This window comes from Danio rerio, chromosome 2 (assembly GCF_052040795.2).
Source record: "Danio rerio strain M-AB ecotype USA chromosome 2, GRCz13ab, whole genome shotgun sequence".
NCBI classification, from domain to species: Eukaryota; Metazoa; Chordata; class Actinopteri; order Cypriniformes; family Danionidae; genus Danio; species Danio rerio.
Window position 1 is genome coordinate 53,690,502 of NC_141022.1, and position 26,166 is coordinate 53,716,667.

At 36.4% G+C, this 26,166-nt stretch overlaps 1 protein-coding gene across 2 annotated transcripts in view; it reads right to left on the reverse strand.

Annotated features, from left to right (window-relative positions):
- cul1a (cullin 1a) overlaps nt 1-23,531 on the reverse strand; it is a 42,462-nt gene extending 18,931 nt beyond the window's left edge. Inside the window, 9 exon segments of one of the 2 annotated variants that reach the window (NM_001441847.1) lie at nt 815-977; nt 1,283-1,446; nt 1,531-1,621; nt 3,368-3,418; nt 3,499-3,666; nt 6,281-6,458; nt 11,255-11,543; nt 21,661-21,729; nt 23,335-23,531. In NM_001441847.1, the coding sequence (NP_001428776.1) occupies nt 815-977; nt 1,283-1,446; nt 1,531-1,621; nt 3,368-3,418; nt 3,499-3,666; nt 6,281-6,458; nt 11,255-11,394 (955 nt within the window). In that variant the 5' untranslated portion in view covers nt 11,395-11,543; nt 21,661-21,729; nt 23,335-23,531. 2 annotated transcript variants of the gene reach the window in all.
- Between the last annotated feature and the right edge of the window lie 2,635 nt (nt 23,532-26,166).

Below are 26,166 nucleotides of genomic sequence, written 5' to 3' on the forward strand. Positions count from 1 at the left end.
CAAATAAGACAGATTTTAATACAAATTTCAGCAAATAAAGACCCTTAATGCGTTAAACAAATAAATAAATAACTAATTATATTATAACAAATACATTTTGTTGTCAAATACACAACATAAATTGCTCTCATACTGATTTACTACTGCCAAAATGCTACTATTGCTGTTTTGAAAAAAAAGGAATCCCCTACATTTAAACTGTGGCTTGGAGAAATTACTTCTATGTTACATTTGGAGTGAATGAAAGACTACTGGAAAAGAAAACTTGAACAATGGCAAAATTTAGAATCCTTTAATCTCTTCCCTTGAAAAAAAAAAACCGTTGTGGAATAATGCATCATTTCCGTAATGTTTTAATACGTTTTGTCATCATACTCTGTTGTTCAAACAGGCCTTTGTAACAAGTTGGCTTGTTACGTAGATGTTTTTTTATTTTTATTTATTATTATGATTTTCATATTGTTTTTTCCTTTTTTTTTGTAAACAGAGAACCTTTTCTTTCTGAATCTGTGTATTCAAAAAAAACTTATGACAAAAAGAACCCATCCAGAAACTTTCATGCATCCTCCGTTGTTGCTTATTTTGCAACTTTTTGTTATCATTTATTTTGTTACTTGTATTTTTAAATGGAAAAAGGCATTTAATTTTTTTAAATGGTTGATTTATGTGCATGTTCATTAAAATCACGTTTTGTTATAACCAATTAACAGACCTATTGCATTGAGAAAAGATTTGCACATTTGAGTTGAGACTTTGAGAGACCTTGGTCCAATGTGTTGATAAATTCACATTCAGTTTTAACTGTGCTTCATACCTTCATTTTTGTCTGCATCCAGAAGGTTCTGGAACTCTGTGTGGAAGATCTCCAAGTGTTTCTCGATGAGGACCTGCTCACACTTTCTGGCCAGCTCATCCTGTGTGCTTTCATGGAGGTAAACTTGCACCCTTCTCTGCTCCTCCAGAAGACGAGCCTCAGCCTGCAAAATGCACAAAATAGTTTAATGCAAGGCTAGGAGGTATATTGAGTTATATGATGCATCATTATATTTCTATAATATTTTTAAATACTTTTTATATTGACTTTCAATCGTTTGCATGGAAAGTGCAAAACAATTGGTCCTCAACATAAGTTGTGCCATAAATTAAAAGCACAGTATGTAATTTTCACCACAAGAGGGAGCCTATTTACAACAAACAAATGACCACAAACCACCTACACATTTATAAAAGTGCACAGCATTCAATAATTTATTTTAAGCATGTCCAGCTATTGAGGCGTCACCTTTTTCATGTACTCAGTAACAGGATTCTGTTGCAGGAACTCTGTGCTTTCCCTGGTGTAAAAGCGTTCGGTGTCGGCCAGAAACTGAGTCTCAAAGTACTCCTTGTAGACAGACAGAGTCGGCCCTTTAGCAAAGGCATCGTCCTCATTAAGACCCAACTCAACTGGAGTGACGGAGAGAAACAGTGAGCAACACTGCATCTAAGCACACACTCGAACAAACCAACAATAAATTAAATCTGCAATACCATAGGACTGAACCACTCCACTGATGAGTCTAGTGTTGATGGTTTCTCCATTCCTTTCCTTCTCAATCAGCTTCAATACTGCATTTGTGACCTATAAAGCAAAAAAAACAAAATAAATACTCACGTTAAAGGAGTCCTTGATTAATTCTTTAACTAGTTAGTTAAATAGTGTGCAAGTTAGTAAGATCAACTAAGTAACAATAAGTGCAGTGTGAGGGTGAGAGAGGGGCGCAGTGTTTCGATGTGGTCCGGTTATGCTGTAATTTTACTATTGTGGTTCTGCGACTGCTGGTGTTGGTTGCTCTATGGTTAAAAAAACTATGACAATTAAAGAAACTAGGATCATTTCCTATTTAAATACGTAAAAAAAATAAAAAACTTTTTGGACAGCTTTTGGACTGGAAAAAATCAGCTATATCTGGCAACACTGTTGTGGTGTAAAAATCAATCTGCCTTTAAAAATGTAATCAGTCTTTGTAATCTATTGTAATCACCCTCAGGTGACGCAATCCAATGGGGAAAAATGATAATAATCAAAAGGCTGATGGATTTTTTAAAAATTTTTTTTAACTATTAAATCCTTTTTTATATTCTGTAGGTTATTGATAAAATATGGTAATTGTACCCTTTTGGTGGGCGTGGTCTACGACAAAGGTTCAGTCGACGTCATTCTAGCTTGAGGAAATATCAAAGTACAGCTGTACAGGACATTCACATATCATAGGAAAAGCACTTCTCACAAAACAGATACTTGTGTATTAATGTTCATTACTAATCTTTCTATAAAACATGATTTGATTACAACTGCAGAGTAATAAAAGCAAAATAGCCTACTGTAACGTCTGCAATTATATAAAATAAACAAACAAATGCAATGCTTACAGTCTCCGATGTTACAAATTACAGAAAAACTACACACAGCATTAGTCCTTATTTGGCTTCAAAAACACACAACATATAGCCTAGCCCACAGTCAGTGCAGACCTCTCATCTGCATATTTAATCTTCACCAGCACATGTAATCTCTTATTAAAAAGTAATTCCATCATTCCAAGTTCATAATAGTCCTAAAGGCAATGATAAGTTATACACAGCATTTTTTTTATGTTTTAGGTTGCTGAAAGAATCATTTGCTCCTTTGTTTTTCGTACTTCACTCAAGTGTTTTTTTCTGTTTCTGAAACGATGTCAGAAGCACTATAATAATCACGGGCACGTTATTATTATCAGCCCAAGGAGTTTGTTCTCTCAAATATAGTCGCACATGCAAGCTCTCTCGAGAAAGTAAAACTGCTCGCGCTTGAGACTTGTAAACTACAGGGCACAGGGTGGATTCTGCTGTTCTTCTCAGCTTTGTGGCTGTTCATCAAGACGACGACAAGGTTTGTTTAAGCTCGGGTTGACCACTGCTCGTTATCTTATGCATATATTACTATGGTGTAATAATATATATATTGATAATAATATATACTTTTGACTGTGGATACGGCCATAAAAGCGTACAGAACCGTACCACTCAGTAGAATCGGGTGTGACCCCAAGTGACCCCTCTCATTGTCCCGCAACCCCCACTTTGGGAACCACTGGCATGGGTCAGTGTTGGGTACAGTTACTTTAAAAAGTAATATATTAAAAGTCTATCTAAATCTTCAAAAAAACAACAACAAAAAAACAACAAAATAACAGAGTAACCTAAAAAGTCATTAAAAACAACTTACCTTTTTAAAAAAGGGATTTAAGATTATATTACTTTAAAGCATATAATTGCACAATTAAAGCATGAACTGATATCAAAAATAGCTGATTATGACAATATGACATGGTGTTTCCAGTCTTACCTGCTTATTCAAAGGCCGAAACAAACATTCTCTCCACGTCACCAAAGCCAGCTGAAACAAAAGATTTTTTTAAAATTACAATACAATATAAACTGAAATTACATTGTAATGATGGAGTAGGAATTGCTTACAGAATAGATTTCATAGATGCCTTTGCGGCCCTCGTCACACTCCCTGCGCACCCAGTGGCGGTTGAGGTAAGCGCAGATCCCGTTGAGTACTTTACTGGAGAACCGGTAATCCTCCCACTGCTGCGTGTAGAACTTCAGAACACTCTCATCCATCAGATCCTCTCCATCCTGACCACAACAGACAAATATTTTGTCTGTTCACTGGGGGTTCACGTTAAACCAGTGTTTCCTAAAGCAATCTTTTAGGTACAACTGGTCTATAATGGCCTTGATAAACAATCCTGAGCGCAAGCTTCCCAATGCACAATTTATGCATGGGTGCAAATGTATACGCCAACAAGTATGTACACTTACAACAATGCATACATCTTTCTTTATACTGTACAGAAACAGCATCAGCATGTGCACATTTGCACCCAAATGTACATCATGGCATAGAAACTTGCGCTCCAGACTGTCGTGAACACTCAAGACTGTGGATTAGTGTAATTGTGTTGTAAATAAGGTTAGTCTGTTGTAGACTAATCGCTTTAAGACCTTAATGCAGGGGTGTCCATACTCAGTCCTGGTGGGCCAGTGTCCTGCATAGTTTAGCTCCAACTTCCTTCAACACACCTCCCTGGAAGTTTCTAGTATACCTAGAAAGAGCTTGATTAGCTGGTTCAAGTGTGATTGATTGGGGTTGGAACTAAAATATGCAGGACACTGGCCCTCCAGGACTGAGTTTGGATACCCCTGCCTTAATGTATCAACCAGGAACCAAGTGTATTAATTTTGTTTGTGTTGTATGTGTTTTTCACACTCTCAAAGTGCCAGTAGCTGTTGCACTTTACAGGTTCAACTAAAAATCTTCGTTAATATTTTACTGATGATAAAAAATGTCCACTAGGGATGCATTGAAGGTGCATAAATTTGCATCAAATGTTTATTTTTGTGTGAGAATCATTTGACTGTAATTGCTTTGAAGTACAATTGGATTTCTCAAAAGCTCCATTAAACACACTACCATTCAAAAGATTGGTCTCAATAAATGTTTTCTGAAAGACATAAACAAAATTAGCATTTAAGCATTACAGTGAAAAGGGCGACTGGATAAACATTCACATTCCTATAGAAAAATACCTTTTAAAAATAAATGATGTTTTACAAATGATTATATCCTGAACTATTATTCGTCAAAAAATATATATATTAACCACCACAACTCTATTTAATACTGATTACAATACAAAACTTCTCTTAAAGGGGTGGTTCAGAGTGTAATTTAAGGCTTGGTTGTGTTTAGAAGATGAAAAGCAATGTGTGCTCATGCTTTATTTGTAGAAAATCACATAATTTTTTTCATATATCTTACTTTAATTACAGCAACTCAGCTAACATGAAAAAGACTCATATTTCCTAGTTCTTCCAAAAACCAAGCCTCAAGAGGCTCTGATTGGTCAGCTAACATAATGTGCTGTGAATAATAGATCAGCTCCTTGTCACCAGGAAGAGAGTCACACCCCTACAAGCACACTCTTTTGCACTGTGTAAACAAACACTGTCAGTCAGAGTAGCTGTATTGGTTTGTGCCTGAATCAGACAGAAAATGACACCGAGGACACAGCTAAACCTCACGCCTGCTCTCTAAAATAAAATCTGACAAGTGTCTTACACATATATTTAGAATTAGCATGTGTAAGTAATATGAAGCGTTCACATATCCTTTGTGAGTTCGTTATATGAGTTGTAACGTTAGAATGCAGGGAAAGCGAATGCATAAAGAGGAACTGCAGCGCTGGTGAAAATTGTGGGTGTTTACAGTGGTTTGACTAATAAATATGAATTTGTAGCTAAATTGTTAGCGGTGCCAAACAGCATTTCCTGTTATTTACATCCTTGTTTACGCCCTTGCTACAACATGCTGATAGCACTAGAAACTGTGCATGTAATAGATCAATTTAAACAAATAAAAATACTTACAGGTTGTGACTCACAATCCACAGTTTCGCCTATTATGGTTGTAGCTGCTCCTTCTTTGAGGAGTTTTCAACTGAATCCAGCACTGAACTGAGAGATTCTGGAAGCTCTCCTTTGTCTAACGCTAGCTATATATATATATATATATATATATATATATATATATATATATATATATATATATATATATATATATATATATATTTTTTTTTTTTTTTTTTATAATTTCCTGGAACATAATTAAAATTAAATTGAAGCACTTTTCTCTTTGTGTCGGAAGCACAAATACACAATCAGAAAATGCTCTATGGAAATAGCAACGTTTGGACATTTTAGCTTTCACTGCTTTAACATTACAGCACCTCTGCGCATGGTGTATGCAGGTAACCTAAAGCGTTTTTGTTCTCACCAGCCTGAATGTATTTTTTTTTTGTAGCTCCTAAACTTGGTTCTCTGTAGGCTTTGCTAAGCTAACTCTGTAAAAGCCAACTGCTCCCTTTGCGTTGAGCTTTGAGCATATTACATTCAGAGATGTTGTTTATGTTCACACCGTTATATTATGCATCAACTAAAGTTTAGCATATGATATCGTAGTGGACCACCCCTTTAAGCATCAAATCAGCATATCATAATTATCTTTGACGGATCGCGTGTTATTAAAGACTGGAGTAATGATGATAAAAATTTTGCTAATCACATAAAAATCTTCAAAAACATTTTAATACTTACTATTTTTTTTATTAACTTGTTTGATAAACTGTACTTGAATTAAAAAGCCATACGGACTCCAGTCTTTCAAACAGAGCCTATTCTTTTAATCTACCTTTAGCAGATTTGTAAGGTAATTCTTGAGAAATTCCTTCAGTCTCTTGTAGAGTTCCAGCCCCACAAACTGAGCTCCTCCCGGTGTAGGGGTTTTCTTTGAAGGTTTGGACGGGGCGGGGCCTCCACCGCGGACCTGATTCGACTGATGCACACTAGTGCAATAATTATACACATGACTGAAAAAACAAAACGTTAAGGACACAACAAGACACCGGAAAACTTCTTTCAGCAAAATATAAAAATACTACAATGAAATAAATAGGCTTCTGCAGGAATCAAATTTACTTCTTGTAATTAATTGCTAAAGTTTTTATTATGGTATAAAGCATTATCACAATATTAACCTAAGCTGGAAAAAAGATGTTATGTAGTGTATTGCTTTATTGTATAATGTAAATAAATATTTTAATCTGATAAATTGAAAGAAGATAATGGAGTACAATAGGTAACACTAGAGCTGCATGATTAATCGGAAAAAGGTCGTGATTTCGATTCGACCCCCTAGACGATCTTAATCCAGCATTTCTACAATTCTGTCAATCATATTTTCAAGTTCAGGAGAGAAGCAAAGGCGGCCGCACAAGTCCTTACATTGTTTACAGTACGTTACTCATCAATGTGGACATCTCCAGAGGTGTTAAAAGAGACCCATACTGTATTTATAAGGTATAATTCAGCCCAAAAATTTTATTTTCTGTCTTTATGTAATAATGTATTCACGACCGCGAAATCACAGGTGACGTGAGCTGACCATCAGCTGTCACCATAGAGAGGGCGGGCGCACGCCTGTGAATGATGTCTACTTTAGTGCACAGAATCTGCATAGGCAGTGAATAACAGGTAATAAAGTTGTAAATAACATTTAGTTTGTGGCACAGAGTGATCGTTTGGGAGCGGCGCAGGAAGTATGAACAGCACAAGCATGCACATCATTTAAATAATCATAAGGCATTTTGGAGTTATGATTACGACAACAAATATGTTTTTTTTTCATTCATAGCGAACACAAAGTGTTGTGCATGAAAATAAATGCTTAACAGTGTCAGTATAACTACTCTAGCCTATATGATGTTGATAACAAATGCAAGAGGGAATACGATGATGACAAATGTCTGATTTTACCAGTAGTAAAAAATGGTCTAATAATGTTGGCAATGACAAATTGCAAGCATATTTCTCAAACATAATAATTCAACATCAGAATTATGAATAGTTGTATTCTGATGCATCACTTTACTGTACATTAGGCTTGGGCGATATTACGGTATTATGGTATACCGCGGGATCTAAAAATAGCAACGGTGTCAGTTTCAATACCGTTATACCATCATAAAGTATTAAATATCCTTTATTTAATGCCTAAAAAACGTGTGTGTGGTTGTCATCACGGGACAGTGTGGAGGAGAGAGATAGAGGAAGAGGGAGGGGGAGAGGGAGAGAGGGACAGGGAGACGTGACGTGACGAGTCGCGCTTCAAAGTGTCCTGCAGTTTGGCAGTTTAGACTGAACAGAAGGGAGACGTGGTTAATATGAACGAGAGGTCTGCATTAGAGCTGAAGATCTTTGCCCGAACCCGGCGAGACCCGAAAAAATCCAAATCCCTGCATTAAAATCCATCCCTGCAAAGGTGAAGCAAATTATGACGAAGTAGTAAAAAAAGAGAATTTTGACGGCGGTCAAGCCAGTCAGAAAGAGCGGTTATTCCAGCCGCAGGTATTTAGCGGTCGCTCATACACTGCGTATTACGGTAGAGCCCTAAACCGCAAGCTGACAGGTAAAATGACGAAGCCACTCGCTACCCTGAAACTACGGTCATGGGAAATTAAATGGATGTTCCTGACTGGTATAAGATGAATAAACAATCCTACCTAAAACTTGCAAAATCAGCCAGATCAGAACTCTGCATCTCGGCCTGTAGCAGTAGCAGTGAAACGGTGTTCAGCTGCTGGACGCACATGAGCGCAAGACTGCGCTAAAGCCAGTGGATTTAATAATGTTCCTCCACAAACACACGTAGACTAATCTTGGTGAGTAGGGTTTTAAATTATAAATAAATATTAATTAAACCATATAATCATAATGTAGACAGAGTATACAGACTAATGGTGGCATTATTCTTTTAATATTCAGCTTCAATTTAGTTACTGCCAAAATACCCGTCATCATTTATAGTTTATTTGATTTGTTAAGCAAGATTTCTTTTCATTGGTGTGTTGGCCAATTTAAAGGCTAAGTGCATGTAGACCTATAGAGTGCTGAGATGTTACGATGTTACAGAGGACTTATTTTATTTCTTTGTTCCAACTTTCAAGTGGGATATAGTCTACGTTTGTTACGAATAAATGCTGTTAAAACATATAAATGACTCATTCTTGAAAAAATACATTAGAGCTGTAAGGGCTCGGGCTTTATAAAGCTGTCAATCAAAATGTACGTGTCGGACTCGGGACCTATCGGGTATAATTTTTATGGCCCGATTACAGCTCTCTGCATTCCCGCGGGAGCCGGCCAGATTTCTTACGGTGTGGGAGTAAATTTCTGAATAAATCGCGGGAGAGATGTGTGTGTGTTTGTGTAAGACAGAGAAAGTCTCTCTCTCTCTCTCTCTCTCTCTCTCTCTCTGCCTAAGGTCGCATAGAAGGTATTCCGTTTCTGAATGGTTTAGGCTCAAGCCAACAGTTTGGTGACGCTGTCTGAGCCTTACGTCATAATTTTTTTTATTACGCCGGTAATACCGGATACCGGGGTAAAATATGGAGGCGGTTTGACGGTCTCAAAATTTGGACACCGCCCAAGCCTACTGTACATTAATGACCAGGACAAATTTAAAGTCTGTTCAAGTCCACCATTCCAAGTCCAAGCATTTTAACCAACAATAGATCTACACATAGCCTATTGCTGTTTTACCATATGTTTAAAAAATAACAACAATAATAGCCCACTCATAATAATCATTATTTTACATCTATAGAATCGCGAGAAAATCATGATGCAAATAAAGCAAAAAAAATAAAAAAATTATAATTTGCGATTCTCATTTCAGCCTGCATCGTGCAGCGCTAGGTAACACTTTATAATAAAGTCTCATTAGTAAACTTTATTTAATGCATTGAAATCAACAGTGAGATTAAATACAATTAAATTTCATTAGGTATTACCTCCATTTAATTTCAAAAAAGGCATTATTAGGTCATAATTAAGAAAATACCCTAAGATTAATAAATGCTTTTGTAGTTGTCACTACATAGACTTTAGTTAAATTAACTGATGTTAACAAATGAAAACTTTGCTGTACAGAGTAGTGTTGTTGCGATACTGGAATTCAATACCAATCGGTACTAAAAAAATTTAAATTGCCCATTTCCCGCTAACATTTAAGCACATTCTTAAACAGCGCTTATTTGCCATTATGTTCAGGCATACCTGTCAACATTGGGATGTGAAAATAAGAGATATGCCCACCATAATAAGGGATTAAAAAAAACCTTTTAAAAATCCCCAAATTGCTAAATATTTGGAGCGGTTTAATTGTAAATTAACAGTTAAATGATCAGTAATATGTTATTATTATTATTATTTACAAAAGAAAAAATAAATAGTACACATCAGCAGCAAATAAATTAGCAAACAGGTCAGCTTATTAAAATTAATAGATATTATAAAGAAATAGAATCAAACTATCAAATCTCATTAGCCGTTACACATTCTGAATAAAGAGCAACGAATGAATCTCTTATTTAGATTTTTTACATTTGATTACATTAAATAACTGGCATCACTTTAACAATGCACACATCTAACGTTATAAAAGCATTCGATTGCTTTCCTAACTTTTTATGCTCATTTAGAACGAAATTACTTGGGTTTAAAAAAAAAAACACCAAGATCGACATCTTTATATATTATTATTAATTATGTGTATATGTTTGTTCAAACACGCAATCAAAACCCGCTCCAAATTGCGTGTACAGAATTCGTTTGGGAAACAGTGTCCATTTATCACTAAGGAGCACATCAGCTGACAGTTATGCACCGCTATATGACCGTTTTGAAGATTGCATATGAAGGGGAGACGGCACATGTAATGAAAAGGAAAGGGAATCCCGCGGTTTTTATATAACTAAACTAAGCGAAAGCACAGAAAAGTCTCACATTTAAAAGCAAGTGGCGGCCCCTGGTGGTTCGGCGGTATGGGTTGCGTATAGGGAGGCTTGACTCTTTAATGTTTATTGCCATCCTTCAGAGAAAGACTGAAAATACAGGAGAAATATGGGGAAATACCTTTACGGGATGATAGTGGGATAGAACTGTAAAATACGGGAGAATTCCGGGAAAAACGAAAGGGTTGACAGGCATGTGTTCAGGTGCTTGACAGAGAGGACTGTGATTGGCCGTGAAGGTTAACCGAATTCACCGCTGTTCACTGACTGTAACCACAGATACAGGGACACTGGAGCAATTCAGAGCCTCAATTTATCAGCGGATAGCTTGTATGTCAGCTTATAGACAAATCAGCTGATCGATGTGAGCCTTCCAAAGCTAGTGGTGGCCTAAGACTTTTGCACAGTACTGTAGTTCCTTGCCATATTGACCTAGAAAATAGCAATTCTCTCCATTTTAGAATACAATATATGCACAGAAGGGTCAAAAAAGGAAAATTATTTAAACTTTAAAAAAATGTTTTGATTGAGGTGCTAATGGTCTAATACGATTCAATGATCTATGCTAAGCTAAGCTAAAAGTGCTACTAACAAAATCGGCTGAATTGATTAAAAAAATGGTAAAACTCAACGGTTTGGAGCACTTGCGAAATGAGCCTATTTCCAAAAAAAAGTGGAGTGTTCCTTTGAGACACTAATAGTTGAATTAATAATTATTCACAGTGTCTTGAAGTGCTCTTAATATCAATATTGTGCATTTTGATTATCACATTTATTGCTGAATATTAGCATATATCTATGATGAAGGATACGTGTAGAGCTCCATATAGCGTGACTTGGCCATGCTTTGGCGGGTGTACACCTGCTGTATCCCCGCACGCAGATCATCCCAGATCTGGTCCAGCCCGATCTGCTTCAGACCGTGAGGGGTCTGGGTCCGGTTAGACGACATCCTCTCTGCAGTCTGACTCTCCTCTTGCCGTTCGATTGGTTCTTGTGCCTGTCACTCAAGAGCTACTCCTCCATAGGGTCCAGCGGAGAGAGAGGGAGAGGACGAGGAGGGTCGGACCCTCAGGGTACAGCAACACACAGGAAAGAAACCTGAGAGAAACACAGGACAGAAACGGATTGATAAACAGCAAACAAGTCTCTGGAGTGTCCATGAATCAGAGAAAACCAACTGCAAGAAGATGAGGATTCTGCTGATAGATCTCTAGCAGCAGGGTTTTTTTTTCTAGGATAAACATTCCTTGTATGGAATCTACTGTTCATTATATCCTGGGGTTCCCTTCCTGTATCCATGGCAACAACTCAAGGAATAGAAAAGATTGTGCGAGGAGCTCAGAGCCGCAGCCGGTGCTATAACCAAGCAAAGCTCACAGTGTTCTGCATTAGATCATTATGACTAACAGTGATTTCCTCAGGCAGAACAGCACACCTGTGGGACAGCAGAACATCTGGACTAAAACAGTCTTCAGTCAGTTCTTAACTACAAAACATCAGGGGCCTCATGCAAAAAGACTTGCGTTGAATTCATACAAAACATTAGACGGACAAAGCTGTAGATGTACGCTGAATCTAGGGTTGTAACAATATACCGGTATGACGGTTTACCACGATTTGAACGTGCACGATTATCATACCATGAACAATTGCATATCAACGGTTTTAACCCTTAAAGACCGAGACAGCCGCCCGCGGCTAAAAATAAGTATTGCTCTTAAATGTTTAATAACTTTTGATCCGCTGATCCGATTCATACAATTCAAAGATTGGCATAAAGAAGAGAATCTCAGCTTTCCAGTGCTGTATCACATAACATTCGCGGACTTTCAGAGGCTCCGGAATCAGTGCGGTTACGTCATCAACATTTGACAACGCTGATTTGACAAAGAAACGCTCGTCACTGTGTCTCCGGACAAATCAGACATGATACATTGATGCATTGTCCCTCCTCCATGCCCAGATTGGTTCAAACTCGCTATATCACAACCAATAAGCATAGGTTTCGCTTTTGTTTGTGGACCAAGCTTTTTGAACAACACGGAATGAGAGATAGGCATACATTTATGCGCGGCTAAATAAAACGCAAAAAAAAAAAAGTTTTGCATGAAATAATTCTCATACTAAGTACTTTTGCATGCACAGCAGCACAGAAACATGACAAAACAGTGACACAGCAAAGACGAACTGCTGCTCTTGCTGTTTTCAAAAGACGCAAATGAAGATGCAGCGGTTTGTCAGTCTGCATTGCAGACAACCATATCCAAATCCATATCCTCAGACAACCATATCCATGCTGGCACATAAAACCTAAGGATGTTCCATATTGAATCTAGTTTCGTTATGTAACTATTTATAGTATAGTAAATATTTATATCTATTTTTTACTGAGGATTTGCACCATGTTTATTTGGACTTTATTTGGACTTTGACACAATATTTATTATTTTCTTATTTTTATTTGTTCATTGTAAGTGGTGTTGTTTATAGTAACTAAAAATATATTATTTGGAAAAAGTCAAATTTGCTTCACTGTTCTATTATTTTGTAACATTTGTAACATACCGTATACCGCGAAACCGTCAAACCGTAGTATTGTTTTAGACGATTATCATACCGTGAAAAATTCATACCGTTTTGTATATCCGAATTAACGTGAAACTGAGCACGCGTGCCCCTCCCTGCCTCCTCCTCCTATTAAATATGGTAATGATTCTACTTTGGCAAAACCAAATGAAAAAGCAATGGTAAAAGCAAGCAAAAAGAGAAACTTCACAGAATGTGAATTGGAGGTGCTTCTATCGGAGGTAGACTGGAAAAAACTTATTTGCAAGTTTGTCTTCCGGAATTGATAACAAAGATAAAAAATATAGTGAGAAAGTTTAGCTGATGCGGTGAACGCAGTGGGGTCTGAACACATCCACACCATGTTTTACCTAGCATTTCTGAACACCCCTTCGACCACTGAAAATGCACATCACGTGACCACACACACACACACATGCGCGCACACACACACACACACACACACAGGCGCACACACGCGCGCACACACACACAGACACACACTAGTCTGAGGAGCTCCAGAGAGCAGTGCACGTCGGACAGTTTATCAAGGATGTACCGCGGGATCGCGTCTCACTATTGTTGTTAAACGTGATATTTAATTAATCTTTTCTCACGACTATTCAATCGTTTAAATCTATCAGGTAACGCGTCACAGCATCAGTACACTGCTTCAGTCTTTCACTTTCACACTATTTAGTAATTTAGATAAAACATCAGATACTGTTGGTTGTGTGCAACTTTTTTACCGACCAACCTCTCGCGGAAAAAGTGATTGACTGGTGGTGTTTGTGTGCCACTTATCTTTATTTATTTATGATTTGTTTATGGGTAGAACAAAGACCATGCGGGTCAGGTAGTTAAAACGGTAGGCTACAAATAATTAATTTGTAATGAATCAATTAATTATTCATAAATAATTAATTCACCTAAACCTATGATGACGATGCCATCGTCCATTGTGATATTTCACATTAGACATCGTACGATGCCAAATTGGTCAACATCGCCCAACCCTTATATGTATACTGTTTCACAAGATGGTTTGAATAGCTTTATTTGACAGTTTTCTGAAGTCTAACAGTATTCAGGTACAGAAATGGAATAATTTCTTCTTATTTTGCTTTGTCTCGTTTCTTGTTCAAATATCGAGAAAAAAAAAATACTGTTTTGTTTTTGCCCTCAGAAGAAGTCAAAATTAGTATTTTTTTCATTCAAAACAAGCTAAATTATCGGCCAATGAGGTAATTAAAATAAACTTAATTTTGTTTTGAAATGTACAGTATATGTTTGGACTATGAACAAGACAATAAGAAAATCTTTTTTTTGCTTCTATAAATCATATAAATAATACACCTCCAAACATCTCCAAACATCTTCTCATTTTAAAACATTCTTGAAATGCTCAGTCAAATGCTTTAAAAGCACATGCAAATGATAAACCTTTACTCTATTATAGTTAAAATAAGCAGTGACTCTACAAATCAGATATGTTCTGTGGCTCAACATTGCATATCTATTGCAGATGTGCACATTGCGTTATCAATGCTGAAACGATGTATTGTGCAGCCCTAATTGATATTTTTGACAACACTATAACATACGTCAAACTACATTATATCAGACGCTATTTGTTCTAGTTTTCTGTAGTATAGCATAGTATTTTAAAGAGGAAATTGGATTTTTTGCCTTAAATTTGCCCTAAGCCCAACATTGAATTACGATTATTTACTTTAATAAATGCAATGTTAATGTAAAAAAAAAAAGAAGAGAGATTATGCTATAGGCATATGCAGTCTGTACGGTCTCTAGTACTCAGTTAACGCAAAAATATTTATTTAAATTTAAAACACTTTAGTTAATTTATTAATTTGTCATGACAACTTTGATTGGAAAAAAACGTTTAAAAGGTGTTAAATAAACACACTGTAAAACCTAACAGTGAAAAATCACTAAATGAAACAAGTTTAACTCCTTTTTTTTTTTTAAGTTACTTTGACTTGATGAATTAAACAGTTATGGTAATTTATAAACTGATAATAATAAGCAGAACTCAAACCAAATGAGTTAATTTAGTTTATTTACTCTAGTTTTTGTCTATAGCGTACAACAAAATAGTAATTAGATGTGATTACAAAGTACACTAAAAAATAAAGGTTCTTTATTGATATCAGTGGTTAAAAACAATTAACTTCATGAAAAAGTTTGTTGATTTTTTTTGCCCAAACCCAAAATTTAAATCACTGTTATTTACTCTCTTAAAAGTAATATTAAATGTAAAAAAAAAAAACATGAGAGATTATGCTACAGGCAAATGCACAGTCTGCTCCGGTTTCATTTAATGTAAATGCAAAAATATTTATTATATTTAAATAGGTTATTACCTCTTTAGTAGCAAATTATTATGGAAGCAACACAATTATATTTTCAAGCAGTTGCTAGGCTCTTTACCCAAAATCTAAGCACTTTTCAAGGATTAAAACTCAAGCTTTTTCAAAAATGCCCAGCATCCGTAAGAACCTAAAATCAACTAAAATCTTAAGTCAGGTGGTGTTCAAAAAGTAGTAACACCCTATAGACCTGTTACAATAATCAATATATGGACTTATGGCACAACACATGGGCATGACCTCAATTATTTTTGGTGATGCAACATATATCACTAAATAAAATCCAACTTCAGCAACATTTTAGCTGATTGTGCAACATCTCTCTCTCTATTGGAGGTGTCAGTAAGGTTAAAAAAAAACAAAAAACACTATAGTATTTACAATAAATGACTGTAGTATATTTTCATGTGGGTGCATAACAACCGAAAACAGATCTGGTGGCAAATTTCGCAGCCTCTGTTACCTTTAACCCTGCTTTTTTTTGTAAAAATGTATTATTATTATTATTTATTAGGTATATGGGTTTTTCCATTTTAATTCCAGTGCCTAATTATTAAATAGTAAAAATGTGTACTTGCATTGTGATGATATTATATTGTCATTCTGGCATTATATAATGAGTGGCATAAAATAGTATTAAAATTATAATAATATTGTTTATCGCAATATATTTCAAGTGGTGCTCGCTGCAGAGCCATTTGAGGAGAGGTGAGCTCCAGAGAGGGGGAGCTTAAGCTTGAGCTCCACCTTTTTTGCACTTCTTCTACGAGTGATGTCACTGGGGGTAGGGTTAGGGGTGGGGTTGGTGTACGCATTAAAACAGCTTACAAGAGGGGGAGCGACAGCTCATGCTCCCCCTCTCTGGAGCTCACCTCTCCTCAAATGGCTCTGCAGCGAGCACCCTCTCATATATTTTGGTGCAATATATCGTACAACAAAAAACAGATATTGTGAACGGCCTAACTGTAATTTCACAATGTCTATCAGACATCTATCTACACTGAGATCGATGGCAAAGCTTGTTTTTTTTTATTCGCACATTCGTTCAGTAACAACTTGTGACATACTCTCTATATTTTTTACCATGGTATTATGAATTTTCAGTCTGAAATCACATGCAAGTATGACTTGAACACAACATTAGCACTATTTATTTGACTCAACAATGTACTTTGATGGCTGCTAATACGATTTCTTTATGTAAAATTTGCAAAGAATAGTTTTCTGAAATAACATTATTAAGGAGATGTTCAAATGTACTTTACTTTATTGTCGAAGAGTGGAAATTCATCTTTGGCTTCACAACACAAACAGATCAACGTTCACATTACACACATCACAGAAAAAACAGGCATCACAAATACACTCATTGATATCACATATAGCACATTAAAAACATTTTTAATAAACTCAATTTAAAAAACCTTTACATACTTAGAACCCAGTATTTAAAATTCTAATGGCACTCGGCACAAAGGACACTTGATACACATTTTTTGATGGCAAGAGCTGAAATTTGATATTCAAGGGATGGGAACAATCCTCAACAATGATGTGTGCTTTTTGTTAAATTATCATTGAATAAATTTCATTTGGTTGTCTTTGTGCTTTAACTACCTCTGCACTTCCAATTTTTACCAATCGACACAGTTTTTGCTTTTCCTTAATTGGCAACAGTCTATACCATGCAATTATGTTAAAACTCACAACACTTTCAACCAAGTTCTTGTATACCATCTCCAGAACATTTTGACTCGCACTAAATTGTTGTAACCTCCTAATGAGATTGAATCTCTGCATTGCTTTTTAAAAAATGCACTCTGCATTTGCAGCAAATGTTAATCCACTGTCAATAAGTGTTCCTAAATATTTAAAACAGCCAACTGTCTCTATTTCATGTCCCTCAAGGACCTGAGGCCTCATGTACGAAGACTTGCGTGGAAATCTTACTAAAACATTGCGTACGCACTAGGGTTGTAACGGTATGAATTTTTCACGGTATGATAATCGTCTAAAACAATACCACGGTTTGACGGTTTCGCGGTATACGGTATGTTACAAATGTTACAAAATAATAGAACAGTGAAGCAAATTTGACTTTTTCCAAATAATATATTTTTTAGTTACTATAAACAACACCACTTACAATGAACAAATAAAAAAATAAGAAAATAATAAATAATGTGTCAAAGTCCAAATAAAGTCCAAATAAACATGGTGCAAATCCTCAGTAAAAAATAGATATAAATATTTACTATACTATAAATAGTTACATAACGAAACTAGATTCAATATGGAACATCCTTAGGTTTTATGTGCCAGCATGGATATGGTTGTCTGTGGATATGGATTTGGATATGGTTGTATGCAATGCAGACAAACAGCTGCACCTTCATTTGCGTCTTTTGAAAACAGCAAGAGCAGCAGTTCGTCTTTGCTGTGTCACTGTTTTGTCATGTTTCTGTGCTGCTGTGCATGCAAAAGTACTTAGTATGAGAATTATTTCATGCAAAACTTTTTTTTTTTTGCGTTTTATTTAGCCGCGCATAAATGTATGCCTATCTCTCATTCCGTGTTGTTCAAAAAGCTTGGTCCACAAACAAAAGCGAAACCTATGCTTATTGGTTGTGATATAGCGAGTTTGAACCAATCTGGGCATGGAGGAGGGACAATGCATCAATGTATCATGTCTGATTTGTCCGGAGACACAGTGACGAGCGTTTCTTTGTCAAATCAGCGTTGTCAAATGTTGATGACGTAACCGCACTGATTCCGGAGCCTCTGAAAGTCCGCGAATGTTATGTGATACAGCACTGGAAAGCTGAGACTCTCTTCTTTATGCCAATCTTTGAATTGTATGAATCGGATCAGCGGACCAAAAGTTATTAAACATTTAAGAGCAATACTTATTTTTAGCCGCGGGCGGCTGTCTCGGTCTTTAAGGGTTAAAACCGTTGATATGCAATTGCTCATGGTATGATAATCGTGCACGTTCAAATCGTGGTAAACCGTCATACCGGTATATTGTTACAACCCTAGTACGCACAAAGCTGTAAATGTGCGTACGCAGAAAAAAATTCAGATATATGAAACACTGCGTACGCCGAATCTCACGCATATTCTTTTGTACATCTGAATGAACGTGAAACTGAGCGCAACATGCACGAGCACAAAACCCCTCCCTGCCTCCTCCCCTGTATGAATATGCTAATGACTATGCTAATGGCAAAACCCAACGAAAAAGCAATGGCAAAATCAAGCAAAAAGAGAAACTTTGAACAGAATGTGAATTGGAGGTGCTGTTTTCGGAGGTAGACCGGAGAAAAGCAGTGTTATTTGCAAGTTTGTTCTCCGGAATTAACAACAAAAGAAAAAATAGAGTGGGAGAGATTAGCTGATGCGGTTAACACAGTTGGGTCTGAACATCGCACTGAGTGCATTAAAAAAAGAAATAGTGTGGTTTATATATGTAAAATGTTGCAGTACCCTTAGCAGTCTCAGTGGCGCACCTCGTAAGACGCATGTGATCATGTATTGACACGTTCGAGCATAAATTCGACTCGAATCCAGCGTCTGATGAACTCTTTCTTCTTTTTTTCCCCGCTACATATCAGATTTTGCCTAATATTTATCACGAGAAAATCATCAATAAGTTTGTGCATTATATTTTATTTGCACATTTATTGAATGGAAATGTTTCTGATTCACGCATGCAAATTCATCTTCAGATAGTGTCTTTATAGCAATGTGCGTGCGGTAGATCGCTCAGATTACATTGGGAAAACAGGCGACTGCTGCAAATTGTGCTTTAATGTTTAGCTGGTCAACTGTATGGTATGGAAACCTTATATACCTGCTGAACCCGTCTCATACAGCTGCAATTGCAAGGCTCAAAGACACTTTGTAGAGAGGAATTTAACACAACTGCCTCTAGGAGTCGCCAATGGAAATAAAACAGACACGCACAAAAAATGTGCGTACGCCAGCCAGAAAGCTGCCATGAAGCTGCGCACATTCCCACGTTCAGTTCATTGTTAGTAAATCCAAACGTGAGCGATTCTGAGCATGATACCTGGCGTACGCAATGTTTTTGTGCGTACGCAGCGTTGATACATGAGGGCCCAGAGGTTTAAAACCTTGACTAAGGACTAGTTTATTTCTGCTAATTATCATCTCCTTGGTTTTATTAAAATTGATCTAAATGAACACCTTTTACACCAATTTTGAAGCAAATTTATATAATTATAGTACATGGTATCTCCTTCTGTTCCTATTTTAGTGTATATGTACAAATAATAAAAAATAAAATAAAATAAAATAAAAGTGTAAATGTACAAGTATAAAACCAACTTTACCTCAATCACTGCTAAGGTCAAACTCATTACTAATCTTTATTTTTTTGTAGATTTGTGCTCAATCCTAATAACAGCCCATATTATTGACCGTCACAATGTTTATTAGACATCCATTGAGACCGATTGAGGTAAAGGTAGTTTTATATTCACACATTCATTCAGTGACAACTTGTGACAGACTCCCTATATTGTTTACCATGGTACAAAATCAGTTTGCAGACATTTAGGTACAGACATCTATTGTGCGCTTTTGGCAGTTTTTTCCTGTCATTTTAATATTGTCCATATCGATATCGGAATTATATTGTATCGACGGAAATTAAGAAATATATTTTGATTAGGGCTGGGCGATATATCGGGTTCTGGGGATATATTGATATGATTCCCCAACGCGATGGCCACACGTGCGCATTCTGCGGGAAACAGAACGCTCCAAGGCAGCAGCTCGCAAGCTCCACTTGCACAAATGTGCGCATGCGCAAATGAATGATTCACTCCATGAGTCAAACAAAAGATTTGATCAAAATGAACGAATCGTTCAAGAACGACCCATCACTGACGCGACATGGAGGAAGATGCAGTGCCAGTGTGGTGAGAAATCTATCTGACTCGCATACACACGTCACACAGTGCCTAAAGCTGCCACAGCGGTTTATCAGATACCTTTTATCGATCTTTTCTTCCGCAAATGACATCAAGAACGAACACAGAAGCCTTGTCAAGTTGACAAACAGCACCTGAATGTGTTTAAAAGAATTAAAAACGCCAAAATGGGAGGAATTTATACCACATTTCAAAAGAGATACCACCTGATATTCACTGATTATAAGTTCAGTATTTATTACACAACGGTCTATTCTTTACATTAACGTTAGAACACCTTTAGCTCTGCGTTCTGATCTGTTATAATGACTGTTTACATTTATATGCTTCACCAGCATTTCACCACAATACTCTGAAACTATTTCGTTACTTCTCATATCTATAGTACACAGTCTCATCTATAGAGATGATTCATTTTCATCTCCTTATTTAATATTTAGTAAAACAAGTTTAGTCAAAACAAAAGAAAAAGTGGAGGATTGTTTATATGAAGTGAAAGAATTCTCTTTAGATATCTTCGATATGTGCACTGTTTAATAATTGTGCACAATACAAACATGTAAATGTGTAACTACTAGGGTTAGGCATCTAAGCTATAATGCCGATCTGATACGCATCTCGATACAAAGAATACGATCCGATATATTAGCGATACATTTGTGACATTGCGATGCAACACGATACGATTTACACCCATATCACGATACGATGCGATAATTCAGCACTAACTGATTAGATCAAGTTTATGAGATGATGTAAGAAAGGATGCTGTGCCATTGAATGAGTTTGATTATTTATTAACCAAGCAAAACCAAGACTTTTTTTACAAACTGGCTTTTCTCTTAGAGCCAGAGTGTCAGTTTACAGTAGAGGGCCATTTTAGAACATATAGCACATATTAAGTATTTTCAAGATAAACAAAATGTATAAGTGCAATATATATTATAAATGTATATATTTGCACTCTTTCAACATAAAGGTTTATCATTGCACAACAAGAATAGTGATTTAACTTTTCAACTATGAAAACAAGTTTTACAAAGATATATTTTGCCACTGAATATTCAAAACTTAAGGTCATGAACTAGCAGTGTTATGTTGCTTTGAAACATCACTGTCACTGTAAACAACAGGCTAATAAAAATATAAATAAATAAAAATTAACAGGAGGTGTTTAAAACCTTCGTTCTCCGTGACACTAGGCTGAATATCTTTGCAGATGAACAATGCAATAGCATTCGTTATTGGCGTAGAGCGAGCAGAACTGTTGCGCATGGAGAAAACTTTCAATGCTTTTCTCACCACTTTTGGAGCTGGTAGCTACAGTTGAAGCAGAGCAGAAAGCCGGGGATGCAGGAACACTGGAAGATGCTTCAAGTGAGATATCAGATTAGTCGTACTGCCCGTGTATTTTACAGATGTGCGGCACATTTTGCAAATTGCATCTGTTCTGTCAAGTCGTCCATCCTTTTTGCAGAATCCATAATGTTGCCATACTTTAGATTTAAAACTCAGTGAGGAATAAAATGTTTGTTTTGCTTCTCGCGCTTTCTGAGGGCGCTCCACTAGCTTCATCCGCACACCTGATACACTGAGTTGTAGTGTAAGTGTACACATCCGCAAGCCCGTTGCTAATGCATACTTTATGTAGGTCGATTAAATTATGCGCCAAAAACAGGTTGACAACACTTGTTAATAAATAAAAAATACATTCTGTATTAAAAATATAAGTTGTATTTTTGAAAAACGATGCATCTCGATTTGCTTCCAAAATTTCATTCATCCTCTGCTGCTCTACCGATGCACTCGCATCGTGCACGCGCATGACTGCGTATCGATACATATCGGTTAATCTTCCCATCCCTAGTAACTACAAAACATATACAGTTGATTTAATTGTTGTTTGTAAATCACACAACTGTGGTATACCGGATTACTTATAAAAACACTGTAATTGTGACATAAAACACTGTGTGTTTCATATTTACATTCAATGTGGTTCTTTTCTATCCTACAATACTTTTTTTGTGTTACTAGTGTTGGTTTTTTGCTCTGACAATGTAGCTGTGTTTTCTATGGCTCTGTTTACTTGGTTATTTGCGCAACAGCTGAGTATAGTGTTAAGCAGGGAAAAAAAAACTGTACTTTTGCCCATATCACCCAGCCCTAATAGTGATATAATTTTTTGCCACATCGTCCAGCCCTAATCAAGACTGAGGTTAATTAACAGATTTATGCTAAATAATTTGAACATATTTATATTTATCTGATGCATTTTTACAGCTGTTTAATTCAGTGGATGTTTTCATCACACATTTGCCCAGAGTGTGGATCGTTGAGTTACTTAAAAATTTCAAAGCATTTTCACAAAATATGTGTCAAAATAAGACTTGTCACGAAAAATCATTCTGCTAGCTGAAACGGAGGAAGTTATGGCCAAATTAAGACACACAATCACCCTAGAGTGGATTAAAACATCCCACAGTACAAAAGGATTAAGGAGAAAGTCCGAATGTGTCAATAAAAGACCAAGTTTACCTCAATCTGAGGCCGTGTGACATGTCAAAACTGGCTTCATTTCTCATCATCTGAATGTAAAACCTGATCTAGTTTAGTCGGTTTGCTCGCCATGCGTACAAAACACTAGTGATAGCAAAAGTCGATTCAATTATTTTGCTTTATGCTAATATGTATATACCAGAACATCAGTCCACCATTAAACCCAAAAACAGACACACAATTAAAAGCTTCGTTATCCGTGCTTCATGTAAATACATTATGACTGCTGAGGCCTTTCCTCAAAACACACCAGAAATGCTCTATAAAACACGCAGAGAGCTTTTATTTCAAGCTATGACATGAGAAGCACATAACGCAGTAGTTATTGTGGTGATTATGTATTAATTGGGGTTAATTACTGTGCGTGTTTGCGTTCAGGATTAAAGCTAAAGCTAACCGCTAATCTCGCGCTCTTACCATCATCCAGAAAGAACGACGAAAGCAAACATGAATCTCCAGCACCGCTAGGGCTCCTGGTCAGTAAGATTCCCTTTTGTGACTCCGAGTGAGTGTGTGGCGAGCTTTGTTTTTCACTTATAAAATAAAAAGAGCGACGCCGAAACAACGAACAGAAAAACTCCGTCAGCGCGTGCTCACGGAAACACAGTCCCTCCGGAAACAGAGACAAGCTCCGGCAACGAGCGCGGCCCTTGGAAACCGCCGTTGTGGCTGAAGGTTCCGCATTAGCATCCTGTCACGCGAATTATGCGATGATATGTTTTAGATTCAAAATAAAAAATAAAATAAAATAAAAAGATTCAGAATAATTACATATTCTGCACGTTAACCGCATTAATACGCATATTAGGTATTGACTAGATAATTTAGGATGATTGGGGAGAACTCCGTGCATAATGAACATTAACAAACTTGATTAACAAAGTGCCCATCGAAAATAGCTAATATTATTACCTTCCACAGTTTATTAAGAATTTGAAATTTTTATTTTACAAGTTTTCAATAATGAAACACTTAAGAGCTTATTTTGTATGTTTTTGTAAGTCCAAATTCAAAAACTCAAAATATACACGTATGGAAAACTTTTGTTTGTATTTTTGTATGCAGTGTTTAACATCAGAAATTTAACTTGTCAGCCCGTATTTATACTCTTTATTACTACGAATTCGAAAGATTGAGGTTTTATTATTATTTCAGTAAAATACAAAATTGTGGGTTTTACTAATTAAATGGGTCAATCCAACATCGTATGTATGAAATTGTTATAGTATTACTATCCCATGCCATAATTTTTGCCATGGTACAACCACAGTAAATTTTTTTGCAAGATGTTTGATATAGACATAAGTTATCTGAAATGTAAAAAATCCACTATCTATGCAAAAGAAGCTATTTTTTTCACAAATTCTTTATTAACATGTATAATCTATCTATCTATCTATCTATCTATCTATCTATCTATCTATCTATCTATCTATCTATCTATCTATCTATCTATCTATCTATCCATCCGTCCGTCCGTCCGTCCGTCCGTCCGTCCGTCCGTCCGTCCGTCCGTCCGTCCGTCTGTCTGTCTATGATTCTTTATAGGCTACTATGCTTTATATAAGACTACATTATAAGCAGATTTAAAATGCATAAAATATACAATTTAAAATTAACATCAACTACACTCACAGGTCACTTTAATTAGCTACACCTGTACAACTGATGCAAATTTCCAATCAGCCAATAACATGGCAGAAACTCAGTGCATTTAGGCATGTAAACATGGTCAAGACGATCTGCTGCAGTTCAAACCGAGTATCAGAATGGGGAGCAAAGTTTATTTAAGTGACTTTGAATGTAGCATGGTTGTTGGTGCCAGATGGGCTGGTCTGAGTATTTAAGAAACTGATGATCTGCTGGGATTTTTAAGCACAAACATCTCTAAAGTTCACAGAGAATGGTCCGAAAAAGAGAAAATATCCAGTGAGTGGCAGTTCTGTGGGCGCAAATGGCTTGTTGATGTTGAGGTCAGAGGAGAATGGCCAGACTGGTTGGAGCTTATAGAAAGGCAACAGTAACTCAAATATTCACTTGTTACAACCCAGGTCTGCAGAAGAGCATCTCTGAACACACAACAAATCCAACCTTGAGGCAGATGGGCCACAGCAGCAGAAGACCACACCGGGTGCCACTCCTGGCAGCTAAGAACAGGAAACTGAGGATAAAATTTGCACAGGCTCACCAAAATTGGACAATAGAAGATTGTAAAAACATTGCCTGGTCTGATGAGTCAGAATTTGGCGTCCACAACACGAAAGCATGGATCCATCCTGCCTTGTATCAATGTTTCAGGCTAGGGGTGGTGGTGGTGGTGTAATGGTGTGGGGGATATTTTCTTGGCACAGAGCAACTGCGTGATGCTCTCATGTCAATATGGACCAAAATCTCAGAGGAATATTTTCAACACCTTGTTGAATCTATGCCACGAAGGATTAAGGCAGTTCTAAAGGCAAAAGTGTTTCCAACCCGGTACTAGTAAGGTGTACCTAATAAAGTGGCAGGTGAGTGTATGTAATCATTTCGAAAAAAAAAATACAAGTAATAAAGAGAGGATTACAGTAGGTAATCGGTAAGTAAAGTACAGTACAGTAAGATTACAGTAAAGTAATTCAGTAAGTAAAGTTTTCACATGAATCACACCTTTTTTTTGTTACAAAAACAATCCAGTAGTTTATTGAGATCTGCAACGTTCATTAATGGAGGGTCATTTTCTTCACAATCCTCAACGAGAAATGACATTGCATCATAAACAACATGAGCATTTAAAAAAAAAAGGAACAAGAAACAATCGACTGATTACATTATAAATAAAAAGCCACATAAAGCAATTCTGATGTGACAAAACCTTAATAAATATGCAATTTAATTCATTTTAAAAGACCTAACAACAGATTGGTTATGCACAATTTTAAAACAACCCCAAATATATGCAAAGCAGCATTACTGTGCTTTATCATAAACCAACTTTAGTAATCTATCTGATGGCTGAATAACACTCTTGTTAGTGGATTCATGTGAGCAAAGACGCTTAAAAGACCATATTAATAAACACCCCCAAAAATGACAGAAATGCTTCTTTACGTAATTCAGACATAGTTAAGAAATAAAAAAAAACAAGCACAATGAGGACACTATTCGAAATGGTTTGTACATAAATTTGTGCTGCTGCGGCTGATTTTAAACTAACACAACTTCTCCTTAATTATGGTCTTCAAACCTATCACAAAGTCCATGCTTGGCCAG